The 17,202-nt window shown below is 38.5% G+C and overlaps 1 protein-coding gene across 4 annotated transcripts; it reads left to right on the top strand.

Annotated features, from left to right (window-relative positions):
- The first annotated feature begins 220 nt into the window (after positions 1-220).
- Positions 221-17,025, top strand: abcc10 (ATP-binding cassette, sub-family C (CFTR/MRP), member 10). 4 transcript variants are annotated; one of them, XM_060878296.1, is made up of 23 exons: positions 221-256; positions 549-696; positions 1,647-1,947; positions 2,406-3,693; positions 4,049-4,276; positions 6,444-6,600; positions 7,327-7,460; positions 7,584-7,663; positions 7,877-8,048; positions 8,608-8,706; positions 8,794-8,983; positions 9,186-9,263; positions 9,350-9,526; positions 9,623-9,752; positions 9,843-10,029; positions 11,113-11,456; positions 11,554-11,723; positions 13,342-13,502; positions 13,627-13,880; positions 14,698-14,843; positions 14,940-15,037; positions 15,113-15,225; positions 16,332-17,025. In XM_060878296.1, exons 3-23 carry the CDS (start codon positions 1,760-1,762, stop codon positions 16,468-16,470), a joined length of 4,533 nt encoding a protein of 1,510 aa, XP_060734279.1. In that variant the 5' UTR covers positions 221-256; positions 549-696; positions 1,647-1,759; the 3' UTR covers positions 16,471-17,025. The 4 variants fall into 4 exon arrangements, 3 of the variants coding, with proteins under 3 accessions (XP_060734279.1, XP_060734261.1, XP_060734270.1); XM_060878278.1 differs by having other exon boundaries at positions 549-700; XM_060878287.1 differs by having other exon boundaries at positions 226-340; positions 549-700.
- Positions 17,026-17,202: the final 177 nt, after the last annotated feature.

The raw sequence follows: 17,202 nt of genomic DNA, 5'->3' as shown, positions 1-17,202 counted from the left end.
TTAATCTTTATATTATTCTTTACATTAACCTTTTGTTCTATGTTTATGTTCTGTAAAGCTGCTTTGAGACAACGTCAATTGTTAAAAGCGCTATACAAAGAAACTTGAATTGAATTGAATTGAATTAATATTTGGTGCCAAATATTGCCAAATTTACTTTTATTCTTCGCTCAGGACTTTTGTTATGAAATGGTGATGTGTAAATTTTCCCCACTTCCGCATCATACCGGTTATAGAGCTGCTACACTACAACAAAGTAAAATAATGTTCTAATTTTATGTTTCTTCACATTTAATGTTTTTTCTGGCAACGCAATGTTAAAGCTGTATGATCATAAACTGTAGGTTTTCCGTTTTGAACGCGTAAACTTTATTATTGTTATTATTATTATTATTATTATTATTAATTATAATAAACATCACACTAATACTAAGTAGAAACCTTGTTGAAATTGCATCATATTTGCTACAGATTACAGCCTAATCTCCTGTTACATCCCAAATGTATAATTATACTGGAAACGTGTAAACATGTTGTATTGGAATCAGATGCAGTGACTGGGAAGGCTACTGGAGAAAGCTGATCTCACTGTCATGTCGATGAGATGACTTAATGGGGTGTGACCCCCTTTACTCCACCTCCACCAGTCTGGACTGTTCATACAGGGCAGGTTGGATCCATGGATTTGTGCTGTTTGTAAGTAAGTTCTGACATCTACAGTACCAACTGTGTACCTGAGCAGAAATCGAGATTCAACAGAGCAGGTCAAATTTTTCCTGTCTAGGTTTGAAGAATAGAATAGAATTATAGAATAGAATGGGCATAGAAGCCTTTATTATCGCCACATATACATTACAGCACAGTGGAATTCTTTTCTTCACATACCCCAACTGAGGAGGTTGGGATCAGAGTGCAGGGGCAACTATGATACAGCACCCCTGGAGCAGGGAGAGTTGAGGGCCTTGCTCAAGGGCCCAGCAGTGGCAGCGCTGGGCTTTGAACCCCAATCCTCCAATCAACAACCCAGAGCCTTAACCAGTTGAGCCACCACTGCCTGCTACCTGTGCTCACTGTAGCTTGTTCTTGGCTAGTAGAACCTGATGTGGTATTCTACTGTTGTAGTCCATCTGCCTAAAGGTTTGATGTGACCTCTTACGGTCATTGTGGTTGCACGGTTCTTCCTGTCAACTTAAACAATCTGGCCGTTGTCCTTTGATACTTTGATATATTTCTGCTTTGACAACTTAAGAGACTCTTGTTGTGTGAAATTCCCAGGAGAACTGCAGTTTCTGAAATACTCAAACAAGCCCATCTGACACCATGGCCAAAATGACAAAGATTCCTATTCTGCTGTTTAGTGTGAGCATGAACTGAAGTTCTTGACATGTGTGTGAATGTGTTGTGTTGCTGCCACATAATTGCTTGATTGGATACCTGCATGAATGAAGAATTAATATGAGTGTTTCATGGATCTAAAAATTATGAAAGATAAATCTGTTTGATCTTAGTGAGAAAACCACTAGACTGGTACAAAATGCTTTTTTTTGTCATAGTATTGTATAAGAGAATTTGGTTTATATCTTCTGTTGTTATACAATGCGTACTAGGAGGAAGTGAAACAGTACTTTTTTTATTGTTTTCTGCAGCACCTGTGTCTGACCTCTGCAAAGAACTGCGGAGAGATTCAGACATCATCATAAAGTCAACCTTGACTCAGACGTCATGTCCAGACTGTGATTCAGACTGCTGATCCAGAGCAATGGAGGGACAGTTCAACAGTTCAAGGCCTTCCAGGATCATATCAGAACTGTGTGGCACAGAGGAGGACTGGCCATTTCCTGTGTGGCAGAATGGCACCCTCAGTCCCAGCTTTAACCACATCATCTGTGGATCTCTTGTGCATGCTGTTACTGCAGTGCTCAGTGCATGTTATCTGAGTGTGCCGAGGTAAGATACATACTAGGAGGATTGATTCCGAATATTATTAATGTTTAAAGGCAAGACGTGCATTATGATTATTAGCTTGTAATTGATTTAGAATGTTTTTAATGTACCATGATTTATTGTGATTGCAATAGGTCAAATGGTGCATTAACCCCTGCTGTGATATGGGTAAAGGTTTATATTTAATAGTAAACTTTTTTTTTTATTTGTTAGTTGTAAATAACCATAGGCAGTAATGACATTCTTATGTCCTTTACACTTTGAGTAACGTTGATAGTTACTGTTCTGATACACACTGCAATTATGCTTTTCAATATACACTATTTGGCCAAAAGTTTGATGCCACAAAATTGGAAGCACCCAGTGGAATAGATTTGTATTGTCATTGTGTGCTGTAGCATTACAATTTTCTGTTATATTTCTACTTCGTATTCTACATGTCCATTATTGCTGTTTTGCAGACTCATCCCCCCTCTGCCTTCACTGCCTGTTGGTTGGATCTTCAGGTCTGTTGCTGCACTGCTGCTGTTTTTTGTTTTTATCATGGATTTGGGATTGGTGCTTGCTCTTCATGAGAAGGACGTTTACTTGAACACCTTGGCTGATGGATGTGGACTCATTGCATGGCTGGTCCAATTTGGGGCTGTTTTGTCCTTGCAGAGATCTGTCAACAGAAGGACTCGGGGTCCACCACTTTTTCTGATACTGGCACTCCTTTCTGTTCCTAATATAGTGTTTACCCTTATTAATTACGTACAGGAGGGTAGTTATCAAAGTAAAGAGCACCCCTTACAGCTCGGAAGGTTCATCTTGTGTGTTACCAGGGCAGCCCTGATCCTTCTGTACATACTGGCCTTTATCTTTCCTTGTTATTTTTCGCAAAGAGAATCTCTTCTTATAAACACAGACGATGAAGCTCCTCTTATTGTTCCAGAGCCTGCTAGAGAACAAACAGTCGCAGAGGATGGCAGCAGCTGCCTATCCAGGTTTCTCTACTTGTGGTTGAACGGTCAGCTGAGGCAGGGTCAGCATGGAGATCTGAAGAGTACATCTGATGTTTTACAACTTCCCCAAAGACTACGGACCAAAGCCGTCACTCAGCGTTTCAGTCAGTGTTGGGTACAATGCCTGAACAACAGCGTGCTCTCAGAAGGATTAAGCCACCATGAGGTGAGACTCTTTAGTGTGCTACACAAGGCTTTTGGCCCACGCTACTACCTCCTTGGTGTGCTGAAGCTAATGGCCAGCCTGCTAGCATTCGCAGGACCGCTACTCCTCAGCTGGCTGGTGGGTTTCATGGAGACTGAGGGGGCTCCACTGAGCAGAGGTGTGTGGTGTGTTGTGGGACTCTTCTCGAGCACTTTCTTAGCCGCATTTCTCCGTAACGTCTTTGTTTTTGAAGTATCAAAAGTGTCCCTGAAGGCTCGGGCCGCAGTAGTGTCCGCTATCTACAGTAAAGCTCTTCGGGTCAGCAGCTCGGCTCTTGCTCGTTTCACCACGGGTGAGGTGGTCAACTACATGAGCACCGACACAGACCGACTGGTCAATTTTTTCAACAGCTTCCATGAAGTTTGGAGTCTTCCTTTCCAGTTCATCCTGGCCCTGTACCTGCTCTACCTGCAGGTGGGCGTTGCTTTTCTAGGAGGGCTTGGTGTGGCTATTCTGTTAGTGCCACTCAATAAGGTGCTGGCAGCCCGCATCTTGGAGAACAATAAACACATGCTGACCCACAAGGACAACAGAGTGAAGGTGAGAATGCATTACTGTGCTTCACTGTATCTGTAGCCTGATGGGTGTTTGTAGTATTTATTTATTTGCATAATATTTTAATTTTTTTAAAATTATTTTTAAATTCGGTGTAATTTTAGTTTTCAACATAGATTGTATATTTTACTGCATTGAAAATGTAAGGAATGTATAAAAAATTCCATAATGCAAAGATAAAATGAAATATCAGACTCTGTGTCTGATCAATAGAAAGAATTGATCAAATACACAAATCACTGAAACAGTGAAACATGTTAAAGGTGTCAATAGCCAAGTATCCACTAGCATCTGAAATAATGGCAGTTGTTTATTTGAGAGCTTTGTTTCCTTTTTAAAGCTAATGACCGAAGTCCTTTTTGGAATCCGAGTCCTCAAGTTCTATAATTGGGAGCAGCACATTGCACAGAAGATAAATCAGAGTCGCAAAAAAGAGCTGAGTCACCTGAAGGCCTTGAAGTATCTAGATGCAGTGTGTGTGTACACCTGGGCAGCTCTCCCTGTAGTCATCTCCATCCTCACCTTCATCACATATGTGCTGCTTGGAAACAGTCTTACTGCAACTAAGGTGAGAGGGATAAAGAGAATCCAAAGTCAACTCTCAAAGCTGATTACATATTTTATTTTTGATATATAATAAGTCAAGAAGCTTTTTATTGTCATTTCAACCATATATAGCTGTTGCATTACATAGTGAAATGAGACAATGTTTCTCCAGGATTGTGGTGCTACATAAAACAAAGACAGGGCTAAAGACTTAGTAAGTAGTCCTAGGTACATAAAGTGCAACTGTGCATCCTGGTGCAAACAGTGTAGGACAAGACAACAAGACAGACAAGACAGTGCAGGACAAAAGACAGTGCAGACGAAAAGTTACAAGACAATACAAAAAATACACAAAAGACAATAAACAGAAACAGAGCCAACCAGTGTAAATAATGTATGTTCAACAATATTGCGTGCAGTAATACTAGAATGAACACAGTTTCTTAGCAGCAGGTCCCTGAGATGTATAGGATTTGTGCAAAAACAGCAAACGACTGAAATATTGTACAGCTCAGGATGTGCTGATACTGATTCGCTGATACTCGTGTGCTAGGTACAGTAAAGCTGCCTTTCTGTAAGATTCTTTTAGCAAATTATTTGAAAAATCAGTGATGTACATTAAGACAAGATGAGTAGATGTTTATCCAGTACCAGAAGAGCATTTGAGGACAGTATCAGCCATTATTGAAAAGATACTTACTATTAGATTGGTACATTGGTTGTTGTTGTTGTTGTTGTTTTTTCATCTAAAAAAGAAAAATCTTTTACAATTTATACACTAATCAGCCATAACATTAAAACTACTAATAGGTAAAGTAAATAACACTGAATAAATAAATCATTACTATGAGGGTTGGGGTATATTAGGCAGCAATTGAACAGTTAGTGGATCTGTTGGAAGCAGGAAAAATGGGCAAGGATAAAAATTTGAATGACTTTGACAAGGGCCAAATTATGATGGATAAACGACTGGGTCAGAGCTTCTCTAAAATTCCAGGTCTCGTGGGATGTTCCTGGTATGCAGTGGTTAGTACCTAGCAAAAGTAGTGATCCCACTACTGTTGAAGAGCTACCATAGCACAAATTGCTGAAAGAATATTGGTGAAAGAATATTGAGAGAAAGATATCAGGACAAACAGTGCATCACAGCTTGCTGTACTGTATATGGACTACAATGTGCACATGAGGCTCAGAACTGGACAATGGCACAATCCTTACGGGGTTTAGCCCTCAGTGAGAATTTAAAACAAGAAGAGTATTATATTATATGTTATATGACTACATAGTAAGCCAAAAGTTATGGTATTATTTAAAATGGCAAAAGCGGACACCAAAATTTTATGCATGATGTAATGATGCCAGTCTTGAATCAAATCAGTTCATGTATGTGTGCATTCTCTACAGTGTGTCCAATGAATGCAGTCATTAATAAAAATATTCACAAGACAAAGACCAAATCAATAAATGTTATTTTTATTTGGTATCGAATGGCTTGTTTGCATTAATATTTTGTTTGTGCTACAACTCTGGTAATAAGAATGGTGAAATTTCACTGCTTTTGGTTGCCGTCTTTGCGGCTTTCCGCCGATTAACGTTATAGATAAATGCCTCCAGCTCTGACTGACTCTGTGCTTCTCCGTTCAAATAAAGCAGACAGCTGATGACACACTTTTGAAAGACTACAACGCACACGCATAAAAGCAAAGTAAAAAAAATCGCTCTTGGATCAAACTGATAAATAATTTTCTTTCCCATCGATGACATGTCCTGCATTTTAACGTAATTTTTATTGCTTATTCATGAAAGTAAAAATTATACTTTTAGTTTTAGGGTGGCTGAGATCACAGACAGGGGGGCTGGAGCCACCCTAAAAAGGCCTAGAACCGCCCCTGCTGAAGAATCATATTTTATTTTACATCATGTGGACAGCCAGGTGCATGTGTGTCACTTAATTGAGGACTTAAGATATAGCACAAGGTTGCACTATGGGGAAAAGGCAAGTTGGGAAGAAAGCAGTGTGATGATGATCTGGACAAGGTTTTGGGTTGTTCAGGGGGCACAAGTAAGACCTAAACAATAGTATGCTGGTGGTTTTAATGTTATGTTTGATTGTTGTACATCCTAAGCACAATTATTACGCACATGTAAAGCATTGTGACAATGAATTTGCCTACTTGTTTTGCTTTTAGGTTTTCACTACACTGGCGCTAGTGGGTATGCTCATTCTTCCGCTCAACGCCTTCCCCTGGGTTCTTAATGGAACACTAGAAGCCAAAGTATCTCTGGACCGCATTCAGCTCTTCCTCAGTTTGCATGATCAAGACTTTAGTGCATATTACAGCCAAGGTACTACAATTATTCCTGTAAAACAAACACGGAAAATTATACGATGTATGTCAACTTCATACACAAATTCCAAAAGATACTGCTTGCTTAGAACCAATGATCATCAAATTTCATTCGATTTAATTGTATTTTTAACACGAAACACATCTGTAGAACTGTATAAAAAAAAATATCAAAGCATCTTTACAGAAATCTTAACAACTGACTTAATGAGCAAAGTAAGGCTGGCACTGATGACTAAACATTCCCTGAAAGAAATGAGAGATTTTGGCTGATATCCAACGCTTTCATTGACAATTCAATATATCTTTTTTAAATCTGTATGGCACTTTTAACAAAGACTGCATTTACAAAGCAGCTTTACGGAAGCCTGGATGTAGATTTAGATCCCTATTGAACAAGCCATGTTAGAGACGATGGAAAAGACAAACTTGAGAAAGAGTCTCAAAAGGGAACACAGCTGAATATTAAGATTGCAAATCATTGCATTATACAGCATTAGGAGAGAAAAGGCAAACAAAGTTCAGTGTGTTGAAAGGCAGATCAATATGAATATATTGTAAATGTTTTGAAGTGTAGATCTATAGGGCGTTTATGTGGGACTACAGCAGTGTAAGGTGAGTAACAAGTACAGAAAGCTCCAGGCAGAAGTAAGGCATTAGTATGAATCAGGCAAACCTGTTTATTTTTTTAACAGTTCATTTAAATGTTAACTCTTTCATGCAGTATCTCCTGAGGATCCTCTAACTGCCATTCGGTTGACCCAAGCCAGTTTCTCATGGAAGAGACCACATCCAGAGTCTGACACATCTTCACCAGGAAGTCTATACCTCCATAATCTCAATTTAACTGTCAAGAAGGTATATGGCACTGTGGAAATGAAAGCACTGATATGTATAAAACAAAGAATTATTATCAGGCATCTCTCTGGTGCTCCTGGTAACATTTCTTTTATTTAAAGTTATTTCTTTTGCAAATTTCAGGGCTCTTTATTTGTTGTGGTTGGCAAAGTTGGCTGTGGGAAAAGCTCGTTATTAGCTGCCATTACTGGAGAGCTGAACAGGTACAGTTGAATAGTGTCGTTTATATTAAAATAATTTTAAAACCTGTCTGGCACCTTTACTGCATGGCACACACTCACATTACAGGCTCAACCTGATAAATTCTTTACTAAGCTAAAAGCAAAGCAGAAAGTTCTCACCCTCATGTACTGAAACAAATAAATAGATGACACATGTATAAAAAAGATGTATATTTGTTTAAATGAACTCTGTAGATTTGGAGGCATTCTCCATGTCCAAGGCCGAGAGCAGGGCTTTGGCTTGGTTGCCCAGGAGCCGTGGATCCAGCATGCAACTGTGCGTGACAACATCCTGTTTGGAAAGGACTTTGACAGTGGCTTCTATGAAGCTGTGCTTGAGGCTTGTGCCCTCACTGCAGACCTTAATGTAAGCTAATTTTTGTATTATACTATTTAAAAAAAAATCACACAGGCTCAATTTAATTGAGAAAACAGAACTGAAACCTTTTTCTCACATCTCCCGGGTTTGGGGTCTCCGTCTCCGCACTGTGTGTGTGGAAATTGGACTGAGGGAGGAAACCGGAGTTCCCGGAGGAACAGGCAAAGATATGCATTGTAGGCTGATTGGCATCCCTAAATTATCTATAGTGTGTGAAAGGTGAATTTGTGAATAAGTATGTGCTCGTGCTTTGAGTCTCCTGGGATCAGGACAGTCTTAATGCTCTGTACCACTTATCCTAGTTGGCCTGTCCCAAGAGACTCAGAGCACAAGCTGATGGACACCATGGTCAGGTGGCTCACAACTCATGTTGTGAATGGAGGTAAAAATGTACCAGAATTAGCCAATTGTTGTTTTGGTAAGTGATCTAGAATGAATGGCAGTTTTGCTGTGCTTTATATTCGACTAACTTCCCTCTGTGCTGAATATACAGAATCACAAAAGGAATCAGACAGTGCTTTACATTTACATGCTGAATGATGTGCAGATTTTGCCAAATGGGGATCAGACAGAAGTAGGAGAAAATGGAGTGACACTCAGCGGAGGACAGAAAAGTCGACTCGCTCTAGCACGAGCTGTATATATGGTAAAAACTTCAAAACAAATCTACAATTATTGTACAAAATACATGGTTATTGGTTTAAACTAGGAAACTTGTTGCATTCTGTGATAGGACAAGGACATTTATTTGTTGGACGATCCCTTAGCAGCAGTCGATGCTGATGTGGCTCATCATCTTATGGAGAAATGCATTCTGGGAATTCTTAGGAACAAAACCAGAATCCTTTGCACTCACAGAATAGAGTTTGTCGAGAAAGCAGATATGGTGATGCTGATGGACGGTGGGATGGTTGTAAAAACAGGTAGCATCCACAACCAATATTATTCATTTCATAATCATGTACAGTATATAATAGATACAGCAGTATCTAGAGATGCATATGTCATTCTAGTTGTATTTGAATATGTATATCATCTACAAATATGTTGCCTGAGCCTAGAAAAACACACAGATGTTTCAAACGTTGGCTCAGGTTTCTTGTTGGTCTGGTTTGCTTTGTAAAGGAACACCACAGGAGGTCTTATCTCTGGTTAAAGATGTACCTATAGGTAGCAAGAATGAGAGCAAACAAAAGGAAGAAGGTAATTATTGTATTTTGTTACCGGTTACTCATATTAATCCTGTGTCAGACCTGAGATTTTCATTTGCTATTAATTGTGCTTTAAAGGTGCTGACCAAGAAGAAGAGCTGACCAGCGAGCCAGTTTCAGAGAAGGTGCTACACACCATAGGGGAGGAACAGAAGCAGATGGGTGGGCTTGCCTGGACAGTCTACAAGTCCTACTGGAAAGCGGTGGGTCGGTGTATGGCTGTGTCTGTTCTTTTGTCCCTGCTCCTCATGCAAGGTATGAATGATTGAAAACAGCATTTTAGCTCACACTTAGACAGACTGTACTGTAGTTACCCCTGTAATTAATACCTATGCATTACCTCTACCACAGGCTCTAAGAATGTGTCTGATTGGTGGCTGTCTTACTGGATCTCCAACTTAAAAGCCAATGGCTCTGAACTGGTGTCTCTGGCAGCAAGTCCTGTCTCCTCTCTAGTGCTTTTCTCTACAGACACACTTTTGTAAGTCAAGATAAAAAAAAAGTATGGAGAATTATGGTGTATTTTGTAAAGCATTTACTATTTCATTGAAACATACTCATTTTGTTTAAGGTATCACTTCCCAGTAAGAGACTCATTTGGCAATATGAGCTCAGAGCTGAAGTTTTACATGACTGTGTATGGTTCTCTAGCTGTAGCCAATACACTCTTTACCGCTGCTCGTGCCTTCATTTTTGCTTATGGAGCAATTCATGCTGCTACTGTCATCCATAGAAGACTACTGGATAGTGTGCTTAAGGTAATCTGTAAAATTTTTCTTTTTATATATAATAGAGAACAAATAAAACAACATTATGCAAATCCTTTAGAATATTAAATCATTATGCTAAAGTTCAGCCTTATCTTTGATTACTGTAAGACTAAGTGAAGATGTATTATAGTCATTATTATATGTCATTGATCAAAATAAAGATATGTGGACAAATTCAAGTAGGCAAAAGGAATTAATTAGCATAAACTATTTTCCAGATTTTCTAAGCCAGCTACCAAGCCGGATAAGATTTTTCGTAACATTCTTGAGTGTTCATAAACTTCACTGCTAATGCTAGCTAGCAACCTGGTAAAAAGTTTGTCAGTCATATTCATAAGTGTTCATGATATTCACAGCTAACATTAACTAGCTAACTATATGAGCTAACCTGCCAAAATCTGGACAGGAATAATAAGTCATTCATAAATGTTTAAAATATTCACATTGTCTAGCTTAATAACATTGGCAAATCTGACAGGATTTCTTAGAAGAGTTTTCAGTTGCATTAATAATTATTTATAATTTTGATGCCTGACACTGGCCTCTTAGCTATATAAAAATTCTGATAGTTTTCTTTTTCATTTTTTCTTTTTTACTTATTATTTCAGAAAATCTCTGGGATTGTAATCATAAATCTATGACTACTCAATGTTTGAAAAATTGTCTAGAGCAGCGGTGTCCAATCTTATCCACAAAGGGCCGGTGTGGGTGCAGGTTTTCATTCCAACCAAGCAGAAGCCACACATGATTCCACCTGTTTAATCAGTTGTTCTTGGCTTTTAGTAGACTCTGGTGTGGCTTCTGCTTGGTTGGAATGAAAACCTGCACCCACACCGGCCCTTTCTGGATAAGATTGAACAACGCTGGTATAGAGTATATGGACTTAGACACCCTTACATGTGCTACTTAAAGAGAGACAGGTGTATGAATTGTGATGTATTTTGCAATTATTCATGAAGAAACTATTAGAATTGACAGGAATTCATTGCAGTACCTGAAGAATTTTTAGAATGATTTTATTACCATATCTCCCATTCCGCTAATATTTCCATATTTCATTCTTAATTTCAGGCGACGTTGACGTTCTTTGACACTACTCCTCTGGGTCGTGTCCTAAATCGCTTCTCCTCAGACATCTATAGCATAGATGACTCGCTACCATTCGTCCTCAACATCCTTCTAGCTAATGCTTTTGGCTTGTTGGGCATGCTGGTGGTGATGAGCTATGGTCTCCCCTGGGTGCTGCTCCCGTTAATTCCACTAGGGGTGCTATACTACCAAACTCAGAGGTTTTATCGACACTCCTCCCGTGAACTCAAACGCTTGTGCAGCCTCACTCTTTCTCCAGTCTATTCACACTTTTCCGAGACTCTCAGTGGTCTGGTAACAGTTCGGGCCAGCGGACACACTGCCAGGTATAGAGTCTGTCCGAGCTATGTCTCTCAATTCAGCCTTTGTTTGCCCTTGAAGTCTTCAAGTAAACGTCATTTCCTAATCATTTTAAATGTGCAGGTTTGAGGAGGAGAATGAGAGGCGGTTGGATCAGAACCAGCGCTGTGTGTTCATCAGTAACGCTGCCATGCAGTGGCTGGACATTCGGCTGCAGATGATCGGCGTCACTATAGTGACTGGAATTAGTATAATTGCTGTGATCCAGCACCAGATCAGATCAGTTGATCCCGGTTGGTCCTCAGCTTTCCTCACTCTCATTACATATTCACAACATTTATAATTGTTCATAAACTTTACTGCTAGCAGCAGACAGCTGGCCAATCTGTAATGTAAGTCATATAAATAAAAAGTTTAGCATCAATTTTAATTGGCCAGCTGGCTATTTGAGATACTCAGACAAGATTTCTGACAGTACTGTATTTAAAGGTCATATATTCTATTCTATTCTATTCTATTATATTATATTATATTATATTATATTATATTATATTATATTATATTATCATAAATTTTCTTAGGTTTTCACTACTAATACTAGATAGATGCCTAACATGAGCTTATATTTAATGTTCTTTGACTGCATGAAAACAAACAAACCATGCCTACACACAACACCAATCTGTACTATTCAGTGAAACCATGCCCTTCTGTCTGACCCTGACATAAATATTTGGATAATTGGAGCAAAGCATGTGACGGTGATATGTATCGATGGGCAGTGCTTAATACACATGAGGTACCGAAACACCAAGAATGAGATGATCCTGCAAATAGATAGGAGTGGACAAGGTCACATGACTTTGACACAGCAGCGTTAAATGGTGTCATAGAAATAGTGCTAATTATAGTGATGCCATGGAGAGACTGGTAGAGACTTAAGTCTTGCATTATGTCCTTTAGAAAACACAACAAGAATATAACAATGCAAGAAAAAAAAGTACCAATGAATAAACATTCTTAGCTTGCATAATCATCCAAATGACTCCACGATACTGTCATGTAATTTATAGTCTCCTCCCAACATGTCACAATTTTCTCTGCTCATCTGTGGTTGTTCCTCATCGTTAAGAAGGTCCCATTACTTATGCTTACTTTTTCATGAAATGATAAGAATAACTTACTCTTTTCCCCAATGCCCTTAATATGAGCACGTCTGTTATTTCTAATTACCAATTAGTCTTCATGAAAATAAAGCCCTTATATTTTAGAAGGAATAATTTTTTAGAAGAAGAAAATGGTGGAGATTTTTGTTGTCTATATACAAATTTGATAGGATCTTGTTCCTGTATGATCCGTCACGTGGTACATGATCCGGGGGATGTGGTAGCGTAGTGGTTAAGGTGTTGGACCACTGCTAGAAAGGTTGTGAGTTTAAATTAAAGTGCCACTATGCTACCATTGCTGGTCCCCTGAGTTAACCCTCAATTGCTCAGTTGTATAAAATGAGATAAAAATCTGGATAAGGGCGTCTGCCAAATGCTGTAAATGTACAGTAACTGTTAATGATGGGGCCCAATTTGAAGCATCATAAGCCTCATCAGTTTTTAATTAAGCTTACATTTAATGTGTACTGTTGTAAACTGTCAGAAAGTAGAACGTTCTCTGACCTGAACTCTTCCTTGATGGACAAAAGCATGATTTATTGAGGTTATGTTACAAACAGGAAATGATGGATACAATATAAGAAGCTTTTGGAAATATATACATTTCTACATGTAGACATTTAAAGTACAATCTGTACACAAGTCTAAAATCGTTAATGTTTCCGGAAACTCAAACTGATGCCATACTGCTGGTGTTCGAGTTAATACTTAATGCTGAAGCTGCTGTGTTGTTTTTTTGGGCTAGGTTTGGTGGGTCTGGCTCTGTCCTATGCTCTATCCATCACTAACCTGCTGTCAGGACTGATCTTCAGCTACGCGCAGACTGAGATGCAGCTCGTTAGTGTGGAACGTACGGAGGAGTATTCCACCTGCATCCCCCTGGAACCACAACAGGAACAAGCCACGGTGAGAGAAACACTCATCCTCAAATCCATATGGAATAAGAAGAAATTGTGTTATATTTATGTACATTTAATTCAGTCTCTTGAACAAATCAATTTTTTTAACTAGAGCTTAAATTTATAAACAGATTCCAGCTTCCTGGCCAGAACACGGTCGAGTAGAGTTTAATGCAGCGGTTTTGGCGTATCGGCCCGGGTTGCCTAACGCTCTGGATGGTGTCAGCTTTAGCGTGATGCCAGGTGAGAGGGTGGGAATCGTTGGACGCACTGGTTCAGGAAAGTCTACTCTGTTCCTGGCTCTGTTTCGTATGGTGGAACTGAAGCAGGGAAGCATACTTCTGGATGGGGAAGACATCAGTCAAGTTGGACTCTCTCAGCTTAGGTGAGATGTGTGATGGCACTTTAGGGCTTTTCAGACTGCACTTAATCAACATTTTAAAATGTTCATTAACCCCAGGGTAGAGGAACGTTTTACACTTGTTATTTAGAAGCAGGTTTTTTTTTTTTGCCACAGCAGGATTGTGAAACACTGCTCTGAAGCAGGATTAGCATGACCTTTGATGTGTTAACCCTGTTTTTTGGTACCAGAGGTGTACAGTGGGAAATGCTGCAGTGTTAGAATGTTACAGCTAGATGCTTAGCAAATCTGAACCTGAACAGCATGTGCTTCATATCAGCATGTGCTTTGTACAGTCACAGAAATCTTGTTTGTTGTTTAAACAGTTGTTCAAGCATTAAAGGAAAAAAGTCATGTCAAAGGGTGATAGAAGACGTGTCAGTTGGAGCAAACCATTTTATTTTTGCAGATATGGTCAGTGAAGTCTGTTCAGGACAATTTGGAAGTCTAGAAAAATAGAAATAATTTAGAAATAATTTAGTATTTTAGGAACTGACATCCTTTTTAGACACAATTTTTAAAGATATACTCAGAATACTCATAAGTGTTTGACTCAGGGTTAACATGATGTTCTAGATTAATACTGTGACTTAGTTAAACACAGTTAGTGCTATACATAACACTTTACACAAGTATAATAACACAATACGGTCCTGTTATTTATTACTGACTATAAAATGTAACTTAAGTGCCATTTCTACAAAAAACATGAAGTATTCATAAAGAAAAACTTTGCGAGTAAGTGATACATTCTTTTATTCCACTGTATATAACTCACATCAAGTTGTGATGTCTTTTGTAGGACCAAGCTGGCCATCATCCCCCAGGATCCCTTTATATTCTCTAGCTCAGTGAGGGAGAACCTCGACCCCTGTGGGCAACACCTAGAACATCAGCTACTAGACGCTTTGGAGCAATGCCACCTAGGAGATGTAGTTCGAAGGATAGGTATGTGTCAAGGAGTGCATCATATTTATCTATAGTAAATTATGTGCATTATAAGAAAATATTTTTTTTGTCTTATTTTTCCTTCCGGTTTGTCAGGAGGCTTGGATGCTGCAGTGGGAGAGAGAGGAAGGTGTTTCTCAGTTGGTCAGCGGCAGCTGCTGTGTCTTGCTCGTGCTCTTCTGACTGAAGCTAATGTACATGCAGATTCAGATGGTTGTAACGCATGGGACGTTTGAACTCGTTTTAACGTTTTGTTGCATTCTTTGTAGGTTTTATGTATCGATGAAGCTACAGCCAGCGTAGATCACAAGACTGACATGCTGCTACAGAAAAGCATCCGAGAAAAATTTAAGCACAAGACGGTGCTTACTATCGCACATAGGTAAGCAGCATATTATTTTCTATTTGAACAAGCACTGTGTATATTCGATCTCCAAAATTTTCATTCACAGGCTTAGTTAAAACTATTACAATTAATAGAGTTAAATATAGAACCGAGTACAAAAAATTTATTATAAAGTGAAAAGTAAAAAAAAAAAAAAACCTTTTGATTGTTATAGTTTCAAACAGTCAATAAAAGGAATTTAAAATAATAATAATATAGATTATTTCTGCATTTAGTCACATTCTTTCTTTTTTACACCATTGTCTTCATATTTCAGTCATTTCCCAGTTCCTTCCCAATAGCTAGCTCGACATCTCCCAGTAAGGTAGGGTGAGGACTAGCATGCATCTCGTCCCAGACACATGAAGACAGGCGCTGGATGTTTCACAAACTGCTGCTTGAAAAGACAAAATTAATGTCTTGGAGTTTTGGCAGATTGATGGCTGTTGGCATCGTTTGGATTCAAACTAAAATCCTTAATTTCTTGGATGAAAGCTTTTCTGCTGCGATACATAGGAGCTCAAACAAATGTACCTGTTTCTTATAATCTTCAACTCTTAGATGATAATCACAGAGGCGTGTCCAAAACTTTCCACGTCTTATCTCTTGGAAGTGAAATGTTAAAAATATAAATTAAAAGCGACAGTAAATTATAAGTGGGAATTAACACAAAGCTTTATGTGATCGAATGTATTGACTGTTTGAAACTTTATTTGTTCCAACTTAAAGGCTTGTTGAGGACTACATAGTGAGGTTGGCTGCTACAGGAAGTGGAAGTTCCTAGATCAGATAGATGTTTCTCAGTAAACTTAAATCTGATAGAACTAGAATTTCGGGTACTGCGTCATTGTGATAAAAGTAAGTGGATTTCTATTGATGACTGGATTACTTCAAAAACCTGGCCACCGTCATTTAATCAGCTTTCATTTAAAAGCTGTGTCTTTATCTGTGGTTTCTTTATGGGCAACAACTGGGAATATGTCTCTATTTAACCCTCAAAGGGTTTTTTGGGGAATCCACACATGTGGAGATGTTTATTCGTTAAACTTGAATTACACGTTTTTTGTTGACCTCACGCTTGTGCTCTTTCTGTCATCCAACAGACTCAATACTATCATGGACTCTGACAGAGTTCTGGTGATGCATGCTGGGAAAGTGGTGGAGTTTGACAGCCCATCTGCCCTGTGCAACAAAGAGACTCAGTTTTTCAGAAACTTCTACAAGGAAGAGACGAATGACTGATTTTTAGCTAAATAATGTCAATTTTAAACGAGCTTAAATTATAGCACAGTTCTGGATCAGTTGTTCAGTGTTTTACAGACTTTGTATCAGTTTGCTAAAAACTCAAACGGACGTGAAGATTTTTTACACTGTATTTATGTGATTACACTTGTTTTTGACATTTGACATTAGTGTCTTGATTGAGTAATCTGTTACCAGAAATTGGCTGTTTCTCATCACACATTTAAAAATAGACTATATAATTTATATACAAGATAAGACATTAATACACTGAGGTTCAGAATTTTGTATTAAATAAGTACAAATATTTTACACCGAAACAAATTGAAAACGTATTAGCCTATTCTTAAAGACAGCTTACTTTACTTCACACCTCAGGCTTTAAGTCAGAATTGTTTATAAGGAACCTTTAATGTGCCATTACAACACGTTTTTTAGCTATAAGGACATTTTTAAAGCAGTGTCACTCGTAGCAGGCATCTAATTTCTGTTGTATGAAAAAATCTATTTTCATTTTTATAAAATAAAGTGTTTCCCTGGTTTAATAATGAAGTCTAAGCTTCTTAATAGTCCAATATTTGTGTTATGTGTTGTCAACACAGATACACAGATTCATCTGCATACCAGAAGGTGTGTTCTATCCACTAAGATCATGTGTGCTGTTTAATGGAATAGTAAAGGGTGTTTCTTTGTAAAAGTTGAACACCTGAGTCATATGGGAGGATACAGGCG

This window comes from Tachysurus vachellii, chromosome 1, assembly GCF_030014155.1.
Source record: "Tachysurus vachellii isolate PV-2020 chromosome 1, HZAU_Pvac_v1, whole genome shotgun sequence".
NCBI lineage: Eukaryota > Metazoa > Chordata > Actinopteri > Siluriformes > Bagridae > Tachysurus > Tachysurus vachellii.
This window is presented reverse-complemented; position numbering and strand designations above follow the sequence as displayed.

Coding starts and splice junctions, on each gene's coding strand:
- abcc10 (XM_060878296.1), top strand. CDS start 1,760: ATGGAGGGACAGTTCAACAGTTCAAGGCCTTCCAGGATCATATCAGAA. Junction 3,694..4,048: donor ACAAGGACAACAGAGTGAAG/GTGAGAATGCAT, acceptor TCCTTTTTAAAG/CTAATGACCGAAGTCCTTTT. Junction 6,601..7,326: donor TAGTGCATATTACAGCCAAG/GTACTACAATTA, acceptor TCTTTCATGCAG/TATCTCCTGAGGATCCTCTA.